Source organism: Aotus nancymaae, unplaced genomic scaffold, assembly GCF_030222135.1.
Source record: "Aotus nancymaae isolate 86718 unplaced genomic scaffold, 86718_ANA_hifiasm-v0.15.2.pri h1tg000008l, whole genome shotgun sequence".
In the NCBI taxonomy this organism is placed as follows: Eukaryota; Metazoa; Chordata; class Mammalia; order Primates; family Aotidae; genus Aotus; species Aotus nancymaae.
The window spans coordinates 37,509,792-37,532,598 of NW_026988419.1; the positions used below are offsets into that span (position 1 = coordinate 37,509,792).

The following is a 22,807-nucleotide window of genomic DNA, read 5'->3' on the forward strand; positions in this document are numbered from 1 at the left end:
TTGTCTAATTCGTATTGAAGCCAAGCAGTATTACAGTAAAAGATAAGCCTCTTAGGATGTACTTCTGATTGGAGGCCGAGAGTATTGAGATTACACAGGAGACACCCAAGGGGGTTAGTTTTGGAAGGGGTAGACTAAAGGCTCCCACAGCAGATGGAGGAGGGAGGTAGAGGAAGAAGAGACTGCTGACTGACAAGCATGGCAGGAGAGGCCTCTCCTGTCCTGTGGGCCCTGTCCAGAATAGAGGAGGTAGCTGCCAAGTCAGGCATCCCTGAAATGGAGGAACCAGAGGCCTGGAGGCTGGAGGAAGCCCTTGGCCCAGCGCTAGGTCTTTCGGGAAGGCAGAGGCAGTCAAGGGTTCTGGGTAAGTAGCAAGAGTCTCCCTTGAGAGTCTGGGAGATCCTCTGAGTCTTTAGCAGGTTCAGGAAGGGGAGGATTGGCCAGGAGAGAGGCGATAGGAGAGGGAGGGAGGGAGAGAGAAAGAGAAAGATAAGAGTCCCTTAAGAATGCCTGGCCGAGCCTGCCCCTTTCTGGGTTTCAGCACCAATATGTAAGGTTAGCCAAGAAAAAGAAGAATAGATCCAAAGTCAGACAAGAAGTTTTATTAACCTGCCGGGCTGCCCCATAACGATCAGAGGAGACAGCCCTGAGCTTACAAAATGAGGGGTTTATTTGGGGTGAGAGGGGCATAAGAGAGTTTCAGGACTGAGAAAATCTATAAGCTTGTAACAAGCACAGAGACAGTTTGTTAAGTTGTGACAGACTTACAACACATTATCCTGTGACTTTTTGGTGGCAGTTTAAAAAAAACAGGATTTTACAGGTTTGTGTAAAACAGGAATTTACAAGTATGATAACATTTGTTTTCCTTGTCTTCCCCCGAGCTGCCCTGATGGCTAAATCATGCTTTGCTTAATTGCAGCACCCATATAGGAGTTCAGGAATGCAGCTGCAAGGGAATCAGAGGGCGTGGGGGTCAGCTTTTGCAGAGGGAGTTTTCCGAGGCAGCTTGTCCCTAACAAGAGGTACTTAAAATAAGGGCTTGTGTGCAGGTAGCTTATTTGGGAAGTAGAAGCAAGAGATTGGGGAGAGTAAAACTAGGCAGATGAAGCCAGTACAGATATGGACTTCCAAGTTGGTTTGGATTGGAAAGGGAGAGACAGACTAAATTGTGTTAAAAATATATAGATTTTACTTTAAAATCCGACTTTCTGGGTTTATTGAAGAACCACAGGCTTCGGCAACAGGTCTGTGTTCTGGTATTGCAATAATTGCCTTGAGCTACTCAGTCATTGCCCTTTTAGAAGATGAAGGTGTTCTCTCTTCTGCCACAGTCCCCACCACACACTGCCATTTCCCAGCACAGAGCCTGAGTGCCAGGAAAATATCATCATTAGCCTTCTCCTTTTTTATGACACCTGCCAAAATTGTGTATGTATTATCATTTGTCACCCCTGCCTTAAACAATGGAATACATTTGTGAGTTGCCAGAGCAATCTAGGGCCATTTACAGCGATGAGAACAGGAAGACCTTTTGAAGCTGGAATGCAAAGGGAACTCATTAGCACTGGAGACCAACAGAGAGCGCATTTTGTTAAGACAGAAGATTTAAAGACACTTGACAATAACTGGGGATGAGGAATAGACTCTCTAGAATAAACATCCTGGTTTTAGGTAGCAGACACATACATCCAACCAGCAGCGGGACTTTTGCTAATGACCCCCAAACGGTGCATACCATGACCATTCACAGGCTTAAATAAGATCTGCTATTGGATGTTTTCTATCCAGATGTTCTGATCGGTTTGAGAAAATGCCTGTGTTTATAAATACTCAGATTTCATGGAAAAAGTTTTGTTTTTTTTTTTTCTGACGTGGTTTGTTAATTCTTTTTAAATTTTATGTTTTAGGTGAGTACAAAGCCCCTCTGGCAGCAGACAGCTCCATCATTCCATTTGAGTGTAAAGCAGGATGATAAAATTCCAAAACCATTTAGTTTTAAAAGTGAACAGTCCTATGGTAAGAACTTCAATATTCTAAATCAGACTTAGGGATAATTTCTATATAGAGAGAAACCAGACAATATTTAGTTAATTGTGTAGTAGAATTATAAAACCTAAATGACATTAATGTCAAGTAGAAAAAAAATTCTGAAACATCTTCCCTCAGAAAACAATTGATTCTAGTTCTTAGTTATTTTAGGTTGTTGTAAATGCTGTAAGAGCTGATATTTTAGGAATTGAGATGTTTATACTAAAACTTTTATCTATTGTGGTCAGAATTTGCCTCTACATCAAAGACTAAGATTTTTCTAGGAGGTATTTTAATAAACTATATTTCTTTTTCTTTTTTGTGGATCTTAATATATTGTTAATATTACTTTCAAATTAGTCATTTTAATGTTTTTATTGTTTTGACTCATTAAATACAGTGTCTATCAGATTGATTACAGTTAATATTAACTTTTTTGTCATGGTTCTTTAAAGTTTCTCAAATAGTTTTGTATCCTGTTTTTGTCATAATTTTAATTTTCACTTTTAGTGAATTCTATGTATGTATAATAGAAAATTTTATTAGTATATTAATCAAGATATAAATCAGTGGAATATTCTTGAAATAGACATTTCTAGTTATGATACAAAAGAGTAGTTTAACTTCCTGATAGTAAAAAAAAATTAGTTAGGATTACTTGAAAATGTAGTTTTTTTTCTTAAAAAGTGATTTAGCATCTTATTCTAAGCATGTAAAATGTTTTAGCTTAACTTTTAGATGAATGATTGTGTTTTTTTTTTTTTTAATTTAAGCTGAATACATGAAACGTTTTGGAAAAAAGGGCAAATTACCCCACCAAGTTAATGATAGTTATTCTGGACCATCTACTTCCAAATCAAAGGTCAAATCTCCACATAAGAACGAGAAAACTTTAGAAGTACTCTTGTTAATTTCATTATGTAAGTTCCATAAACTAACAAGTATGCGTTATCTACATTAGAGCCCCAGCAACCTTTAACCTAAGAATATTAGAATTCTTTGTGTCTCTAAGGGTGCCTCAAAGGCTTGTTGGAATGATGTCAGTATTAGTAAAGGATGAAAGAGATTGAATTTAACCCTATGAAGTGTGTTCCACTTTTATTTTATTTTTTATTTTTTTGAGATGGAGTTTTGCTCTTGTTACCCAGGCTGGAGTGCAATGGCATGATCTTGGCTCACTGCAACCTCTGCCTCCTGGTTCAAGCGATTCTCCTGCCTCAGATTCCTGAGTAGCTAGGATTACAGGCGTGTGCCACCACACCCAGCTAATTTTGCATTTTTAGTAGAGATGGGGTTTCGCCATGTTGGCCAAGCTGGTCTCGAACTCCTGACCTCAGGTAATCCACCTGCCTCAGCCTCCTAAAGTGCTGGGATTACAGGCGTGAGCCACCACGCCCAGCTGTGTGTTCCACTTTTAAATATCCTGAGTTGTAAAGGTATCAATGTTAATACTTGATGTTGGCTGAGTGAATAAAATTTCTGGAAGTTCTTGTTATAGCCATGGTAGCCAGTGGGGGATTCTAGCAGGTTTTTTTCCCCCCTCATCTCATCTGCTCAGGTTGATGGGGTGACTTCTCTGGCATTGTGATTCTCCTTGTATAGAAAAGGAATTGGGGTGAAATGGTCGGCAGTATGTACAGTGCCTGGTCTTGTCTCACTGTTTCAGGACAGTCCACGGGAGCAAGTCACCAGTTCCTGTTTGCTTTGTTTCTGCACAGCTTTGTGTTAGTTGCTTAGTATTTGCTTTAGTTTCATTATGATTCTTAGGGTATACACCATTTGTGGGACAAATGGGGTTTTATGACCCATCATGGTGACTCAGCCACAGGACCCTGTTCTACTGCCCCATGTGGGACTTTACTGGCTAGATGGTCATCTTGAAGGGAGGACAGTGGGTACTGAGTGCTAGCAAGGCTAAAGAGGAGTATGTTGGAGTCCCATGCAGTTGGGTTGAGTGTATGTGCCTCTTCTAGAGGGATTTTGAGTTTGCTTTTGCCAGGTGCCACTAGAATGTTAGTAGCTTTCCCCTGCTTTCTTGACTTAAGCACTCTCAGATCACAGAAGCAGTATAATCAACATCCAAGTCAATGGAGGGTAGACAGATTTTTAGAAGAATTTTTCTTTGTTTGTTTGTTTCCTACCTGGAGCCCTGGTCAGGAAAGATAAGCTTTCTTGACACAACTTCCCGTGCCTGTTATTTTTAGTCCTCCCTTCTTTGAGGGTAGGGCAGATACTCTTTCAGCTTTATACAGGATTTCAGTTTGAATTCCCCATTTCACTCAGGCCTGTGACATCATCTTCTTCACCACATGGGCATGAAAATCCAAGGTCCTGCCCCCACAAGGACAGCCGTAGTCTTAGGATGGCCCTACCTCACTACTTAATTTTTTCCCCTCCTGATTATTCTTTCTTGCAAGCTGAACTCTACATTTAAAAAGAGCTTTGTGATATATTATCCAGTATTTATACAATTGTACTGGGAGGTGTTTTTTTTTGTTGCTGTGTTGTAAGAAACAGAAGTCTATTTTAACCATTTTATGTCATTTTTTAGTTGTGCTACAGGATATAGAGGCACTTACTAAAATTTAGAGTTGTGTACTTTAATAGCTTGTTTAATCCCATTTGTATTTATTGGTATTTTTAATATGTGGAATTTCTTATATACATGGAATTCTACCAATATATTTTACATTTTCTATTTATCATGTTGCTTTTGCTTATTTTTTTCTTTGTCTGCTTTTTATTGAATTTATTCTTCCTTTATTCTTACTGGTTTAAAAGCTATGAAATATATTTCTATTAATAGTTAACCTAACATAAAACTACATATTTAATTTATTTCTTAAGGCTGAAAATTCATTTTTTTCTGTCTTCCTTCTGAATAACACAAAGACCTTAAAATGATTTAATTTAGCTCTGAGCTTTCCATTATATTTTCTATGTGATTATTATTTAATATTTTAGTTCCACCAAGTCCTTAAATACCCATACTCTTTTTTCAAATGTTAACACTTACTTAGATTTACTAACATGTTTTCTAATTTTTTATAAAGTTGCTTTTAGATTCCACTCCTCATTTCTGGGTTCATTGTCTTTTTTGCTGAAGATCATCTCTTAGTAGTTTGCTCTTTCTTTCCATTTTTCACTTCCCTCCCTCCTTCCTTCTTTGCTTCCTCCTTTCTTCTTTCCTTTTTCCTTCCCCTCCTCCTCTCCACCTCCTCCCCTTCCCCTCCTCCCCTCCCCACTCTTTTCTTCCCCACTCTTTTCCTCCCATCTTTCTCTTCCCTCCCTCCTTCCTTCTTTCTTCTTTCTTTTCTTTTTCCTCTGCCTCCTCCCCTCCCCCTCCTCCCCTCCCCACTCTTTTCCCTCCCCACTCTTTTCCCTCCCCTGGCTTCCCTTCCTTCTTTCTTTTCTTCCCTCCTTCTCTTCCCCGCCCACCCCCCCACCCCCATCTAGCGTTTCTCGCTCTGTCTCTCTGTCTCTGTCTTTCTCTGTCTCTCTCTCTCTTTGTCTCTCTGTCTGTCTGTGTGTCTCCAGAATCTCACCCTCTTGCTCGCCCAGGCTGGAGTGCAGTGGCATGATCATAGCTCACTCCAAACTTAGACACCCTGGGCTCAGATGTTTCTTCCACATCAGTCTCCTGACTACAGGTATGTGCCACCATTCCCAGCTAATTTTTTGTATTATTTTTTGTAGACATGGGGTTTTGCCATGTTCCCCAAGCTGGTCTCAAACTCCTGAGCTCAACTGATCTCCTACCTCAACCTCTCAGAGTGCTGGGATTATAGGCGTGAGCCACTGTGCCTGGCCAGTATTTCTTGCAATGAGAATGAGTAGTAAACTCTAAATTTTCATGTCTATAAAGGTCTCAATTTCATCCTTTTTCTTGAATTAATGGCTAAGTTGGTGGCAGAATTAAAGAATAATAGCATTTCCCCCCCATACATCTGGAAAATGATATATTGAAAAATATTAATGATTACCTTTTTGAAAATCATTATTTCAATAGTTTTTGGGGAAACAGGTGGTGTTTGGTTACATGGATAAATTCATTAAGTGGTGATTTCTGAGATTTTAGTGCACCCATCATCCGAACAGTGCACACTATACCCAATGTGTAGTCTTTTATCCCTCACTCACCTCCCACCCTTCCCTCTTGAGTTCCTAGAGTTCATTATATCATTCTTATGCCTTTGCATTCTTATAGCTTAGCTCCCACATATGAGTGAGAACATTCGATGTTTGGGTTTCCATTCCTGAGTTACTTCACTTAGAATAATGGTCACCAATTCCATCCACATTGCTGTGAATGCTGTTATTTTATTCCTTTTTATGACTGAGTAGTAGTATTCCATGGTGTGTGTGTATACATATATATATTTATGTACATATAACATTTTCTTTATCCACTCATTGATTGATGAGCATTTAGACTGCTTCCATATTTTTGCAATTGTGAATTGTGGTGCTATAAATGTGTGTGCAAGTGTCTTTTTCATATAATGAATTATTTTCCTCTGGGTAGGTACCCAGTAGTGGGATTGCTTGATTGAATGGTAGTTCTATTTTCAGTTCTTTAAGGAATCTCCATACTGTTTTCATTTTTTTTTTTTTTTTTTTTTTGAGACGGAGTTTCGCTCTTGTTACCCAGGCTGGAGTGCAATGGCGCGATCTCGGCTCACCGCAACCTCCGCCTCCTGGGTTCAGGCAATTATCCTGCCTCAGCCTCCTGAGTAGCTGGGATTACAGGCACGTGCCACCATGCCCAGCTAATTTTTTGTATTAGTAGAGACGGGGTTTCACCATGTTGACCAGGATGGTCTCGATCTCTTGAACTCGTGATCCACCCGCCTCGGGCTCCCAAAGTGCTGGGATTACAGGCTTTCCATACTGTTTTCTATAGTGGTTGTAGTAGTTTACGTTCCCGCCAGTAGTGTAAAACTGTTCCCTTTTCACCACATCCATGCCAACATCTGTTATTTATTTTTAAATTAGGCCATTCTTGAAGGAGTAAAGTGGTATTGCATTGTGGTTTTGATTTGCATTTCTCTGATAATTAGGGATGTTGGCATTTTTCATACGTTGGCCATTTGTATATCTTCTTTTGAGAATTGTCTATTCACGTTCTTAGCCCACTTTTGATGGGATTGTTTGTTTTTTCTTGCTGACTTTTTGAGTTTCTTACAGATTCTGGATATTAGTCCTTTGTCAGATGCATAGTTTGGGAATATTCTCTCCCACTCTGTGGGTTGTCTGTTTACTCCGTTTATTATTTCATTTGCTGTGCAGAAGCTTTTTAGTTTAATTAGATATTAACTATCTTTGTTTTTGTTGCATGTGCTTTTGGATTCTTGGTCATGAACTTTTTGCCTAAGCCAATATCCAGAAGTTTTTCAATTGTTATCTTCTAGAATTTTTATGGTTTCAGGTCTTAGATTTAAGTCTTTGATCCATCTTGAGTTGATATTTGTATAAGGTAAGAGAAAACCATTTATATTTTGGCATGTATTGTTGACGAGAACCCTATGTCACTTTGTCATTATTTTGTTTTTAATCTGTTTTTGTTCTCTCTAACCTTTTTTGGGGGGAAGATTTTCTTTTCAAAGCCTTGCAGATAGGCTTTCTTTTCTTTTCTTTTAAAAAAAAAAAAAAAAAAAAGGTTTATTGAGAGATAATTCACATACCACTGAATTCATCTATGCTAAATGTAGAATTTAGTGAGTTTTAGTGAATTACTGTAGTTGCACAACCTTCACCAAAATCCAGTTTTAGAATACGTCTGTCATTTACAAAAGTTCCCTCTTGCCGATTTCAGTTAATCCTCTCACCCACTGTTTGCCCTAGGCAATCACTAGTCTTCTACCATTATAGCTTTACCTTTTCTAAAATTTCATATAACTGCAATCATATAATATGTTTATTTCTGAGGTTTAATCATGGCATTTATTGTGTTGGGTTTTGACTATTATGAATGATGCTGCTGTGAGCATTTGCATGCAAGTCTTGTGAACATATAATTTTCATTTCTCGTTGGCAAGTAGCTGGGTATAGAATGAAGAGTTGTATAGTAGGTACGTGTTCAACTTTTTAAGACATGCTAAATTGTTTTCCAAGCTGATGTACATTTTACATTCCTACAAACAACATATGAAGAAGTTTCTAGTTTCTCCACCTTGCCCACGCTTTGTTTTTATTTTGTTTTGTTACTGTAGCCATTCTAGTGGGTGTGTTGTACCTTACGGCTTTAAGTTGATTTTCCTAATGACTAATATTGGGTATCATTTTTTGCGCTTGTTTGGCATTCATGTATCTTCTTAGATGAAGTGCCTGCTTAAATACTTGGCCCATTTTTTTATTGGATAGTTTGCTGTTGCTTATTACATTAGAAGAGTTCTTTATAGAGCTCCTTTACAAGTCCATTTCAGATATCTTTTGCAAATGTTATATCCCATTTTGTGCCTTATCTTTTCATATTATTGGTACATAATAATTGTATGTATTTATGAGATACATGTAATATTTCAATATATGTTTATAATCAATTGGGATATCTGTCCCCTCAAACATTTATTATTTCTTTGTGCAGTTAACTCTGATATACTTACTATCTTTCTTTTGGGTATATATCCAGGAATAGGAATTCTGGATCACATAGTATTCTGTAATTACTTTTGCAACAACCTAATAGTTCTATGTTTGTTTTTAAAGGAACTTCCATATGTTTTCTATATTGGCTGTACTAATTTACATTCCCACCAAAAATGCATGCAAATTATCTTTCTCTATATCCTTGCCTACATCTGTTATTTTTTCTTTTTGGTAATAGCCATTTTAACTGGGGTAAGATAATATCTTATTGTGGTTTTGCTTTGCATTTCCCTGATGATTAGAGACGTTGAGCATGTTTTCACATACCTGTTGGCCATTTGTATGTCTTCTTTGGAGAGATGCCTATTGAGATCATTTGCCCATTTTTAATGGAATTATTATTATTTGCTGTTGAGTTGTTTGAGTTCCTTATACATTCTGGTTATTAATCTTTTATCCCTTGTCTATGGATAGTTTGCAAATATTTTCTCCCATTCTGTGGATTGTCTCTTCGTTCTGTTGATTGTTTATTTTGCTGTGCAAAAATTTTTAGCTTGATACAATTTTATTTTTGCTTTTGTTGCTTATGCTTTTGAGGTCTTACCCCAAAAACTCTTTGCCCAGACCAGTCTCCTGAAGCATCTTTCCAGTGTTTTCTTCTAGTACTTTCATAATTTCAGGTGTTAGATTTAAGTCTTTAATCCATTTTCATTTTATTTTTGTAGATGGTGTAGATGGTGAGAGATAGGGGTCTAGTTTCATTCTTCTGCATATGGATACCCAGATTCCCCAGCACCATTTCTTGAAGAGGCTGTCCTTTCCTCAATGTATGTTCTTGGTACCTTTGTCAAAAATAAATTGGATATAAATGCATAGATTTATTTATGCTTTCTCTATTCAGTCCCATAAGTCTAAGTGTCTGTTTTTATGTCAGCATTATGCTGTTTCGGTTACTATAGCTTTGTACTATATTTTGAAGTCTGGTGGTGTGATTCCTCTATCTTTGGTTTTTGTTTTTGTTTGTTTGTTTGTTTTTGCTAAGGATTAGGGCTATTTGGGGCCTTTTGTAGTTCCATATAAATTTTAGAATTATTTTATCTATGACTGTAAAGAGTGTTACTGGGAATTTGATAGAGAATGTATTGAATGTATAGATTTCTTTGGGCAGTATGAACATTGTAACAATAATAATTTTTCCAAAGCATGATTGCTTTGCATTTTTTAGTGGATTTTCTTCAATTTTTTTTTTTTTTTAGTGTTTTATATTATTCATTGTGGAGATCTTTCACTTTTTGGTTAAATTTCTTCCTAGGTAATTAGTTTCTTAGCTGTTATAAATGGGATTGCTTTCTTTTTCTGAATGTTTTCTATTGGTGTAACGAAATGCTACCGAGTTTTGTATGTTGATCTTGTATCCTGCAACTTTGCTGAATTCATTAATAAGTTCTAACAATTTTTGGGTGGAGTCCTTATTTTTTCTTTCTAAATATAAGATCGTGTCATTTGCAAACAAGAACAGTTTAACTTCTGCCTTTCCAATTAGGATGCCCCTTTTTAAATATTTTGCTTAATTGCTCTGGCTAAGACTTCTGGTACAATGTTGAATAAAAGTGGTGAAAGTGGCATCCTTGTCTTGTTCCAGATCTTAGAGAGAATTATTTTGGTTTTCCCCATTTAGTATGATGAAAGCTGTGGATTTGTCATACATGGCCTTTATTGTTTTGTGGTATTTTCCTTCTATACCAAGGTTGTTGACAGTTTTTTCATGAGGTCATGTTGAATTTTATCAAATGCTTATTCCACATCTATTAAGATGGTTGCATGGTTTCTCTTTCTTTTGTTGATGTGGTTGGTGTATCACATATATTGATTTATGAACGTTGAACCATCCTTCTATTTCTAGAATAAATACCCCTTGATTGTGGTATATTACCTTTTTGATGTGTTACTGGATTTGGTTTGTTGGTGTTTTGTTGAGGATTTTTGTGTCTATGTTCATCAGGAATATTGACCTGTAGTTTTCTCTTTTTGTTCTATCCTTATCTGGTTTTGGTATCAAGGTAATACTTGCCTTATAGAATGAGTTAGGAAAAATTCCTTCCTCTTCAAGGTTTAGGAATATTTTGAGAAGAATTGGTATTAGTACTTTAAAATTTTCATAGAATTCAGCAATACAATCATCCAGTTTTGGACTTTTCTTTTTAGGGAGACTTTTATTACTGATTCAATCTCATTACTCATTATTTGTGCAGATTTTCTGTTTGTTCCCTGGTTCAATATTGGTAGTTTTTATGTGTCTAGGGATTTGTCTATTTTTTCTAGGTTTTTGAATTTGTTGTTGTGTAGTTGTAAATCGTGATAGTCTTTAGTGATTTTTTTCTTAGTCTAGTTAGTGGTTTGTCAATTTTATTTATTATTATTTTTTTTGAGGCAGAGTCTCACTCTGTTCCTCAGGTTGGAGTACAGTGATGTAACCTAGGCTCACTCCAACCTCCACCTCCCAGGTTCAAGTGATTCTCATGCCTCAGCCTCCTGAATAGCTGAGATTGCAGGTAAATGCCACCACACCCAGCTAATTTTTTATATTTTTAGTAGAGACAGGGTTTTGCCATGTTGGCCAGGCTGGTCTCAAACTCCTGGCCTTAAGTGATCCAGCCGCTTTGGCTTCCCAAAGTGCTGGGATTACAGGCATGGACCACTGCGCTTGGCCTTTTTGTCTCTTTTATTTAGTTCTGCTCTGGTCTTTATTATTTATTTTACTAATTTTGGATTGGATCTGTTTTTGCTTTTCTATTTCCTTAAGGTATGTTTCTATGTTGTTTATTTGAAATCTATTTTTTATGTCTTCTTTTTTAAACTGTAAACTTCTCTTTGAGCACTGCTTTTGCTGTATTCCATAGGTTTTGGTATATTACATTTTCATTTTTATTTGTTTCAAGAAATTTATTTCCATCTTAATTTTTAAGAACTCAATAGTTCTTAATTTCCATCTTAATTTTTAAGAACTTAATGGTTCTTCATGTGCTTGTTATTTAATTTCTATGTATTTGTACTGTATCCAAAGTTCTTGCTATTGGTTTCCAGTTTTACTTTATTGTGTCTGATTTGATTTTTTTTACATTTGCTGAGACTTGTTTTGTGGCCTAACATGTGGTCTAACTTGGAGTATCTTCCATGCACTGATGAGAAGAATGTATATTTTATAGCTATTGAAAGGAACATTTTGTAAATGTCTGTTAGGTACATTTGGCCTATACTGCAGTTTAGGTTCAATGCTTCTTTGTTGATTTACTGTCTAGATGATCTGTCCAATGCTGAAAGTGGGGTATTAAAGTCCCTTTCTATTATTGGGGTCTATCTCTCTCCTTAACTTTAATAATATTTTCTTTATATATCTGAATGCTCCAATACTGAGTGAATATATATTTATATCTACTTGATAAATTGATCCCTTTTCGTTATATAATGACCTCCTTTATCTCTTACGTTTTTTGAATTAAACTCTATTTTGTCTGATAGAAGTATAGCTACTACTTCATCTGTAAAGACACACATAGACTAAAAGTGACTAAAAGTGAAGACCTTCCATGCAAATTCCAAACCTGCTTTTGGTTCTCATTTACATGGAATATCTTCACTTTTAGTCTATATATGTGCCTTTACAGATGAAGTGAGTTTTTTGTCAGCAGCATACGGTTGGTTTTTTTAAAAATGAACTCAACTACTCTGTATCTTTTAATTGGGGAGATTTAAACTGTATATATATATATTAAAGGTTGTTATTAATAGGTAAGGGCTTACTCCTGTCATTTTAATGATTGTTTTCTGGTTGTTTTATATGGTCTTTGTTCTTCTCTTACTGCTGATCTTTGTGATTTTGTGGTCTTCTATAATAATAATGCTTGATTCCTTTTTCTCATATGTATATCTGTTATTCTAGTGAATTTGTGCTTTAGTGCATTTTCATGAGGGTAGATATCATCCTTTTGCTTCCAGATGTAGGACTCTTTTAAGCATTTCCTGTAGGACCTGTTTAGTGGTGATGAATTTCTCAGTTTTTATTTGTTAGGGTAAGTCTTTATTTCTCCTTCATTTCTGAAAGATAGCTTTGCTGCTGATAAATATGTTTATGTGTTGTTAGTTCCTTTATATGTCACTTGACAAGAACATTTTACAGCAAGTTTTCTTGTGCCGTTTTTAGAATTTTCTCTTTGTCTTTGCCTTTTGAGAGATTATATATGTCATGCCTCAGAAAGAAAGTTTTTGGATTGAATCTATTGGGATCTTCCTCATCTTCATATTTCTAGATGTTTATACCTCTTCTAAGACTTGGGAATTTTTCATGCATTATTTCATTAAATTTTCTATGCCTTTTCTCCATCTTTTCTCCTTCTGAACTCCCCAAATTTCAGTATTTGTTTCCTTGATGGTGTCCCATATGCCCCTCAGGCTTTCTTCATTCTTTTTGATAATTTTTTTTCTTTGTCTCACTGGGTTATTTCAAAATACCTGTCTTCAAGTTAAAAAGTTCTTTCTTCTGCTTGATCTAGTGCATTGCAGAAGCTCCTGATTTTATTTTTTATTTTGACCATTGAATTCTTAAGTTTGAGGAGTTCTGTTTGGTTCTTTTTTATGACATCTATCTCTTCATTTAAATTTTTTAAATTATACTTTAAGTTCTGGGGTACATGTGCAGATCCTGCAGGATTGTTACATAGGGATGCACATGCCATGGTGGTTTGCTGCCTCCATCCCCCATCACCTACATTAGATATTTCTCCTGATGTTATCCTTCCCCAATCTCCCCACCCCCTGCTATCCCTCCTGTAGTCCCCTACCCCCCAAAAGACCCCAATGTGTGATGTTCCCCTCCCTGTGTCCATGTGTTCTCATTGTTCAACACCAACTTATGAGCGAGAACATGCGGTGTTTGGTTTTCTGTTCTTGTGTCAGTTTGCTGAGAATGATGGTTTCCAGATTCATCTATGTCTCTGCAAAGGACATGAACTCATCCTTTTTCATGGCTGCATAGTATTCCATGGTGTATATGTGCCACATTTTCTTTATCCAGTCTATCACTGATGGCATTTGGGTTGGTTCCAAGTCTTTTCTATTATAGCAGTGCCACAATGACATACATGTGCGTGTGTCTTTATAATAGAATGACTAATAATCCTTAGGGTATATACCCAGTAGTGGCATTGCTGAGTCAAATGGTATTTCTATTTCTAGGTCCTTGAGGAATCGCCACACTGTCTTCCACAATGGTTGAACTAATTTACACTCCCACCAACAGTGTAAAAGCATTCCTATTTCTCCACAGCCTCTTAAACGTGTTGTCTCCAGATTTTTTAATGATTGCCATTCTAACTGGCATGGGATAGTATATCAATGTGGTTTTGATTAGCATTACTCTAATGACCAGTGATGATGAGTATTTTTTCATATGATTGTTGGCCACATAAATGTCTTCTTTTGAAAAGTGTCTGTTGATATCCTTTGCCCACTTTTTGATGGGGTGATTTTTTTCTTATAAACTTGTGTAAGTTCTTTGTAGATTCTGGATATTAGCTCTGTCAGATGGGTAGATTGCAACATATTTTTCCCATTCTGTTGGTTGCCGGTTCACTCTAATGATTGTTTCTTTTGCTGAGTAGAAGGTCTTTAGTTTAATTACATCCCATTTATCTATTTTTTCTTTTGTTGCCATCGCTTTCGGTGTTTTACTCATGAAGTCTTTGCCTATGCCTGTGTCCTGAATGGTATTGTCTAGGTTTTCTTTGAGGGTTTTTAAGGTGTTATGTCTTAATGTTTAAATCTTTAATCCATCTGGAGTTAATTTTTGTATAAGGTGTCAGGAAGGGGTCCAGTTTCAACTTTCTGTACATGGCTAGCCAGTTTTCCCAACACCATTTATTAAACAGGGAATCCTTTCCCCATCGTTTGTTTTTGTCAGGTTTGTCAAAGATCAGATGGTTGTAGATGTGTGGTGTTCCCTCCAAGGCCTCTGTTCTGTTCCATTGGTCTATATCTCTGTTTTGATACCAATACCATGCTGTTTTGATTACTGTAGCCTTGTAGTATAGTTCAAAGTCAGGTAGTCTGATGCCTCTAGCTTGTTCTTTTTGCTTAGGATTGTCTTTGCTATGTGGGCTGTTTTTTGGATCCATGTGAAGTTTAAGGTGGTTTTTTTCCAGTTCTGTGAAGAAGGTCATTGGTAGCTTGATGGGGATAGCGTTGAATCTATAAATTACTTTGGGCAGTATGGCCATTTTCATGATATTGATTCTTCCTAACCATGAGCATGGAATGTTTTTCCATCTGTTTGTGTCATGTGGTGCTAGGAAAGCTTCTAATTTTTGCACATTGATTTTGTATTCTCAGACTTTGTTCAAGTTGCTTATCAGTTTCAGGAGATTTGGGGCTGAGATGATAGGGTCTTCTAAATATGCAATCATGTCATCTGCAAATAGAGACAATTTGACTTCCTCCTTTCCTAATTGAATACTCTTTATTTCTTTTTCTTGCCTGATTGCTCTGGCTAGAACTTCCAATGCTATATTGAACAGGAGTGATGAGAGAGGGCATCCTTGTCTAGTGCCAGATTTCAAAGGGAATGCTTCCAGTTTTCGCCCATTTGGTAAGATACTGGCTGCGGGTTTGTTGTAAATAGCTTTTATTATTTTGAGATACGCTCTGTTGATACCTAGTTTATTGAGAGTTTTTAGCATAAAGGGCTGTTGAATTTTGTCAAAGGCCTTTTCTGCATCTATTGAGATAATCATGTGGTTTTTTCTTTGGTTCTGTTTATGTGGTGGATTATGTTTATAGACTTGCATATGTTGAACCAGCCTTGCATCCCTGGGATGAAGCCTGCTTGATTGTGATGGATAAGCTTTTTGATGTGCTGTTGCAATCAGTTTGCCAGTATTTTATTGAAGATTTTTGCATTGATGTTCATCGTGGATATTGGCCTGAAGTTTTCTTTTCTTGTTGAGTCTCTGCTGGGCTTTGGTATCAGGATGATGTTGGTCTCATGAAATGATTTGGGAAGGATTCCCTCTTTATCGATTGTTTGGAATAGTTTCAGAAGGAATGGTACCAGCTCCTCTTTGTATGTCTTGTAGAATTTGGCTGTAAACCCATCTGGACTTGGGCTTTTTTTGGTTGGTAGGCTATTAATTGCTGCCTCAACTTCAGATCTTGTTATTGGTCTATTCAGGGTTTCGACTTCTTCCTGGTTTAGGCTTGGGAGGGTGCAAGTGTCTAGGAATTTATCCATTTCTTCCAGGTTTACTAGTTTATGTGCATAGAGTTGTTTGTAGTAATCTCTGATGGTAGTTCGTATTTCTGTGGAATCAGTGGTGATATTCCCTTTATCATTTTTTATTGCATCTATTTGATTCCTCTCTCTTTTCTTTTTTATTAATCTGGCTAGTGGTCTATTTTGTTGATCTTTTCAAAAAACCAGCTCCTGGATTTATTGATTTTTTGAAGGACTTTTTGTGTCTCTATCTCCTTCAGTTCTGCTCTGATCTTAGTTATTTCTTGTCTTCTGCTAGCTTTTGAATTTTTTTTATCTTGCTTCTCTAGCTCTTTCAATTTTGATGATAGGGTGTCGATTTTAGATCTTTCCTTCCTTCTCATGTGGGCATTTATTGCTATAAATTTTCCTCTAGACAGTGCTTTAAATGTTTCCCAGAGATTCTGGTATGTTGTGTCTTTGTTCTTGTTGGTTTCGAAGAACATCTTTATTTCTGCCTTCATTTCATTGTTTATTCAGTCAACATTCAAGAGCCAGTTGTTCAGTTTCCATGAAGTTGTATGGTTCTGAGACAGTTTCTGAATTCTGAGTTCTAATTTGATTGCACTATAGTGTGAGAGACTGTTACAATTTCCGTTCTTTTGCATTTGCTGAGGAGGTATTTACTTCCAATTATGTGGTCAGTTTTAGAGTAGGTGTCATGTGGTGTTGAGAAGAATGTATATTCTGTGGATTTGGGGTGGAGAGTTTTGTAAATGTCTATTAGGTTTGCTTGGTCCGGGTCTGAGTTCAAGTCTTGGATATCCTTGTTAATTTTCTGTCTTGTTGATCTGTCTAATATTGACAGTGGAGTGTTAAAGTCTCCCAATATTATTGTGTGGGAGTCTAAGTCTCTTTGTAGGTCATTAAGAACTTGTTTTGTGTATCTGGATGCTCCTGTTTTGGGCACATATATATTTAGCCTTGTTAGCTCTTCTTGTTGCACTGATCCTTTTACCATTATGTAATGCCCTTCTTTGTCTCTTTTGATCTTTGTTGGTTTAAAGTCTATTGTATTAGAGACTAGGATTGCAACTCCTGCTTTTTTTTGCTCTCCATTTGCTTGGTAGATCTTCCTCCATCCCTTTATTTTGAGCCTATGTGTATCCTTGCATGTGAGATGGGTTTCCTGGATACAGCACACCAATGAGTTTTGACTTTCAATCCAATTTGTCAGTCTGTGTCTTTTGATTGGAGCATTTAGCCCATTTACATTTAGGGTTAATATTGTTATATGTGAATTTGATCCTGCATTTTGATGCTAGCTGGTTGTTTTACCCATTAGTTGATGCAGTTTCTTCATTGTGTCAATGCTGTTTACCATTTGGTATGTCTTTGGAGTGGCTCGTACCGGTTGTTCCTTTTGATATTTAATGCTTTTAGGAGCTCTTGTAAAGCAGACCTGGTGGTGATGAAATCCCTGTGCAATTGCTTGTTCATAAAGGATTTTATTTCTCCTTCGCTTATAAAGCTTAGTTTGGCTGGATATGAAATTCTAGGTTGAAAGTTCTTTTCTTTAAGGATGTTGAATATTGGCCCCCACTCTCTTCTGACTTATATGGTTTCTTCTGGGAGATCTGCTGTGCGTCTGATGGCCTTCTCTTTCCTATGGGGTTGCTCTTCTTGAGGAATATCTTTGTGGTGTTCTCTGTATTTCCTGGACTTGAATATTGGCCTGCCTTTCTAGGTTGGGGAAGTTCTCCTGGATAATATCCTGAAGAATGTTTTCCATCTTGGCTTCATTGTCTCCATCACATTCAGGTACACCCCTATCAAATGTAGATTAGGTCTTTTCACATAATCCCATATTTCTTGGGGGCTTTGTTCATTTCTTTTCACTCTTTTCTTCCTCTAATCTTGCCTTCTTGTTTTATTTCACTGAGTTGATCTTCAGTCTCTGATATCCTTTCTTCTGTTTGGTGGATTCGGCTTTTGAAACTTGTGTATACTTTGCGAAGTTGTGGTGTTGTGTTTTTCAGCTCCATCGGTTCATTTATATTCCTCTCTAAGTTGTTTATTCTTAACATTTCATCAAACCTTTTATCAAGGTTCTTAGTTTCTTTGCATTGGGTTAAAATATGATCTTTTAGCTCAGAGAAGTTTGTTATTACCTACCTTCTGAAGCTTGTTTCTGTCAATTCATCAGACTCATTCTCCATCCAGCCTTGTTCTCTTGCTGGTGAGGAGTTGTGATTCCTTGGAGAAGGAGAGGCATTCTGGTTTTGGATATTTTCATCCTTTTGCACTGGTTTCTACTATCTTTGTGGATTTATCTACCTGTGGTCTTTGTGGTTGGTGACTTTCAGATGGGGTTTCTGAGTGGACATCCTTTTTGTTGCTGATGAAGTTATTTCTTTCTGTTTTTTAGTTCTCCTTCTAACAGTCAGGCCCTCCTGCTGTAGGACTGCTGGAGGTCCACTCCAGACCCTCCTTGCCTGGGGATCACCTGCAGTGACTGCAGAACAGTAAGGGTTGCTGCCAGTTTCTTCTTCTGTTATCTGTCCCAGAAGGATACCCACGAGATAACAGCCTGAGCTCTCCTTTATGAGGTGTCTCTTTGGTTATATGGGGGTCAGGGAGCTGCTTGAGGAGACAGTCTGTCCCTTATAGGAGCTCAAGTGCTGAGCTCTGAGCTCTGTTGTTCCATTCAGAGTTGCTGTGCAGGTATGTTTAAGTCTGCTGCAGTGGAACTCATGACCACCTTTTTTTCCCAGGTGTTCTGTCCCGGGAAAGTGGGATTTTATTTATAAGTTCTTGTCATTCTGCTGCCTTTTTTCAGAGATACCCTGCCCGGTGAGGAGGTAGCCTAGTCACAATCTGCCAGCAGAGGTGTTGCTGAGCTGCCATGGGCTCTGCCCAGTTGCTGTGTGAACTTCCTTGTGGTTTTGTTTATAAGGGTATAGTTAGAACTGCCTCGGTAATGGTGTCTGCCTTGGTAATGGTGGACTGCCTCGGTAATGGCAGATGCCCTTCCCCCCACAGAGCTGGACAGTCCTGGGTCCAGCTGTGCTTGCTATGAAACTCTCAATCCAGAGTGTTTCACGTTGCCGGTCTTTGTGCGGGGTGGGACCAGCCAAGCCAGATCACCTTGCTCCCTGTTTGAGCCCACTTTTTTTCAGCTGAATGGACTACTCTCTCTTCTAGGTGTTCCAGTTGCCAGTTTAAATGGCACCTGGATTTGTGTGAGTTTTTGTGCAGAGACCAGTTGCACTGGCTGAAACAGCCATGCTGGAGACTTGTGGTGCTTTTCTGCCAGGGAATCTCCTAGTCTGTGGGCAGTAAAGATTCATTTGGAAATGCAGTGATCACTCACTCTCTGCGTTTTCACTGGGAACTGCAATCCAGAGCTGTTCCTATTCAGCCATCATCGCATGTGTCTTTATATTAGAATGATTGATCATCCTTCAGATATATACCCAGTAATGGGATTGCTGGGTCAAATCGTATTTCTTCAGGACTTGCCACACTGTCTTTCACAATGGTTGAACTAATTTACACTCCCACCAACAGTGTAAAAGTGTTCCTCTTTCTCCACATCCTCTTCAGCATGTGTTGTCTTCAGATTTTTTAATGATCACCATTCTAACAGGCGTGAGATGGTATCTCAATGTGGTTTTGATTTGCATTTCTTTAATGAGCAGTGATGATGAGCATTTTTACATATGTTTGTTGTCCTCATATATATATGTCTTCTTTTGAAAAGTGTCTATTCATATCCTTCGCCCACTTTTGAATGGGTTTGTTTGTTTTTATCTTGTATATCTGTTTTAGTTCTTAGTAGATTCTGGATATTAGCCCTTTGTCAGATGGGTAGATTGCAAAAATTTTCTCCTATTCTATAGGTTGCCTTTCCACTCTGATGATAATTTCTTTTGTGTGCAGAAGCTCTTTAGTTTAATTAGATCCCATTTGTCTATTTTGGCTTTTGTTGCCAATGCTTTTGGTATTTTAGTCATGAAGTCTTTGTCCATGCCAATGTACTGAATGATACTGCTTTGGTTTTCTTCTAGGATTTTTATGGTTTTATGTCTTACATTTAAGTCTTTAATCCATCTTGAGTTAATTTTTGTATAAGGTGTAAAGAAGGGATCCAGTTTAAGCTTTTTGCATATGGCTGGCCAGTTTTCCCAACACTTTTTGTTAAACAGGAAACGCTTTCCCCATTGCTTATGTTTGTCAGGTTTGTTAAAGATCAGATGGTTATAGATGTGTGGTATTATTTCTGAGGCCTCTGTTCTGTTCCATTGGTCTATTTATCTGCTTTGGTACCAGTATCATGCTGTTGTGATTACTGTAGCCTTGTAGTGTAGTTTGAAGTCAGGTAGCATGATGCCTCCAGCTTTGTTCTTTTTGCTTAGAATTGTCTTGGCTATTCAGGCTCCTTTTTGGTTCCATATGAAATTTAAAGTAGTTTTTTCCAATTCTGTGAAGGAAGTCAATAGTAGCTTGATGGGTTTAGCATTGGATCTATAAATTACTTCGGGCAATATGGCCATTTTCACGATATTAATCCTTCCTATCTATGAGCATGGAATGTTTTTCCACGTGTTTGTGTCCTCTCTTATTTCCTTGAGTAGTGGTTTGTAGTTCTCCTCGAAGAGGTCTTCATATCCCTTGTTAGTTGTATTCCTAGGTATTTTATTCTCTTTGTAGCAGTTGTGAATGGGAGTTTACTTATGATTTGTCTCTCTGTTATTGGTGTACGTGAATGCTTGTGATTTTTGCATATTGATTTTGTATCTGGAAACTTTGCTGAAGTTGCTTGTCAGCTTAAGGAGATTTTATGCTAAGACGATGGGGTGTTTAAATGTACCATCATGCCATCTGCAAACAGACAATTTGACTTCTTCTTTTCCTAACTGAATACCTTTATTTCTTTCTCTTCCTGATTGCCCTGGCCAGAACTTCCAATACTGTGTTGAATATGAATGGTGAGAGAGGGCATCCTTGTCCTCTGCCAGTTTTCAAAAGGAATGCTTCCAGTTTTTGCCCATTCAGTATGATATTGGCTGTGGGTTTGTTATAAATAGCTCTTATTATTTTGAGATATGTTATATCAATACCTAGTTTCTTGAGAGTTTTTAGCATGAAGAGCTGTCGAATTTTGTCAAAGGACTTCTCTGCATCTATTGCGATAATCATGTGATTTTTGTCTTTGGTTTTGTTTATATGATGGATTTCATTTATTGATTTGTGTATGTTGAACCAGCCTTGCATCCCAGGGATGAAGCTGAGTTGATCGTTGTGGGTAAACTTTTTGATATGCTCCTGTATTTGGTTTGCCAGTATTTAATTAAGTGTTTTTGCATCCGTGTTCATCAGGGATATTGGCATGAAATTTTCTTTTACAGTCGTGCCTCTGCCAGGTTTTGGTATCAGGGTAATGCTGGCCTCATAAAAAGAGTTAGGGAGATCCAAGATGGCTGAATAGGAACAGCTCTGGAGTGCAGTTCCCAGTGAGAATGCAGAGGGTGAGTGATCACCACATTTCTAGACAAGTTTTTACTGCCCACAGACCAGGAGATTCCTGAGCAGAAAAGTGCCACAAGACTCCAGCATGGCTGTTTCAGCTGGTGCAGCGGGTCTCTGCACAAAAATTCATGCAAATTTGTGCAGCCATTTCAACTGGTGCCTGGAATGCCTGGGAGACAGAGTCACCCATTCAACTGAAAAACAGGGGCTGAAACAGGGAGCCAGGTGATCTGGCTCAGCAGGTCCCACCCCCACTAAGACCAGCAATCTGAAACGCTCTGGATTGAGAGTTTCACAGCAAACACAGCTGGACCCAGGAAAGTCCAGCCCTGTGGGGGGAAGACCAAGATCAAAAAAACTCAAAAGCTAGCAGAAGATAAGAAATAACTAAGATCAGAGCAGAACTGAAGGAGATAGAGACATAAAAAACCCTTCAGAAAAAATCAATAAATCCAGGAGCTGGTTTTTTGAAAAGATCAACAAAATAGACCACTAGCCAGATTAATAAAAAAGGAGAGAAGAATCAAATAGATGCAATAAAAAATGATAAAGGGGATATCACCACAGATTCCACAGAAATACACACTACCATCAGAGATTACTACAAACAACTCTATGCACATAAACTAGTAAACCTGGAAGAAATGGATAAATTCCTAGACACTTGCACCCTCCCAAGCCTAAACCAGGAAGAAGTCGAAGCCCTGAATAGACTAATAACAAGGTCTGAAGTTGAGGCAGCAATTAATAGCCTACCAACCAAAAAAAAAGCCCAGGTCCAGATGGGCTCACAGCTGAATTTTAACAGATATACAAAGAGGAGCTGGTACCATTCCTTCTGAAACTATTCCAAACAGTCGATAAAGAGGGACTCCTTCCCAAATCATTTTATGAGATGAACATCATCCTGATACCAAAGCCCAGCAGAGACTCAACAAGAAAAGAAAACTTCGGGCCAATATCCATGATGAACATTGATACAAAAATCTTCAATAAAATACTGGCAAACCTATTGCAACAGCACATCAAAAAGCTTATCCATCACGATCAAGCAGCCTTCATCCCAGGGATGCAAGGCTGGTTCAACATATGCAAGTCTATAAACGTAATCCACCACATAAACAGAACCAAAAACAAAAACCACATGATTATCTCAATAGATGCAGAAAAGGCCTTTGACAAAATTCAACAGCCCTTTATGCTAAAAACTCTCAATAAACTAGGTATCAACAGAGCGTATCTCAAAATAATAAAAGCTATTTACAACAAACCCACAGCCAATATCATACTGAATGGGCAAAAACTGGAAGCATTCCCTTTGAAATCTGGCACTAGACATGGATACCCTCTCTCACCACTCCTGTTCAATATAGTATTGGAAGTTCTAGCCAGAGCAATCAGGCAAGAAAAAGA

The 22,807-nt window shown here is 37.8% G+C and overlaps 1 protein-coding gene across 1 annotated transcript in view; it reads left to right on the forward strand.

Moving 5' to 3' along the window:
• Positions 1–22,807, forward strand: part of DNAH7 (dynein axonemal heavy chain 7) — a 260,963-nt gene that overhangs the window by 25,524 nt on the left and 212,632 nt on the right. The window contains 4 exon segments of the mRNA XM_064372762.1: positions 1,911–2,019; positions 2,805–2,906; positions 2,909–2,951; positions 3,698–3,755. Coding sequence (XP_064228832.1) covers positions 1,911–2,019; positions 2,805–2,906; positions 2,909–2,951; positions 3,698–3,755 — 312 coding nt within the window.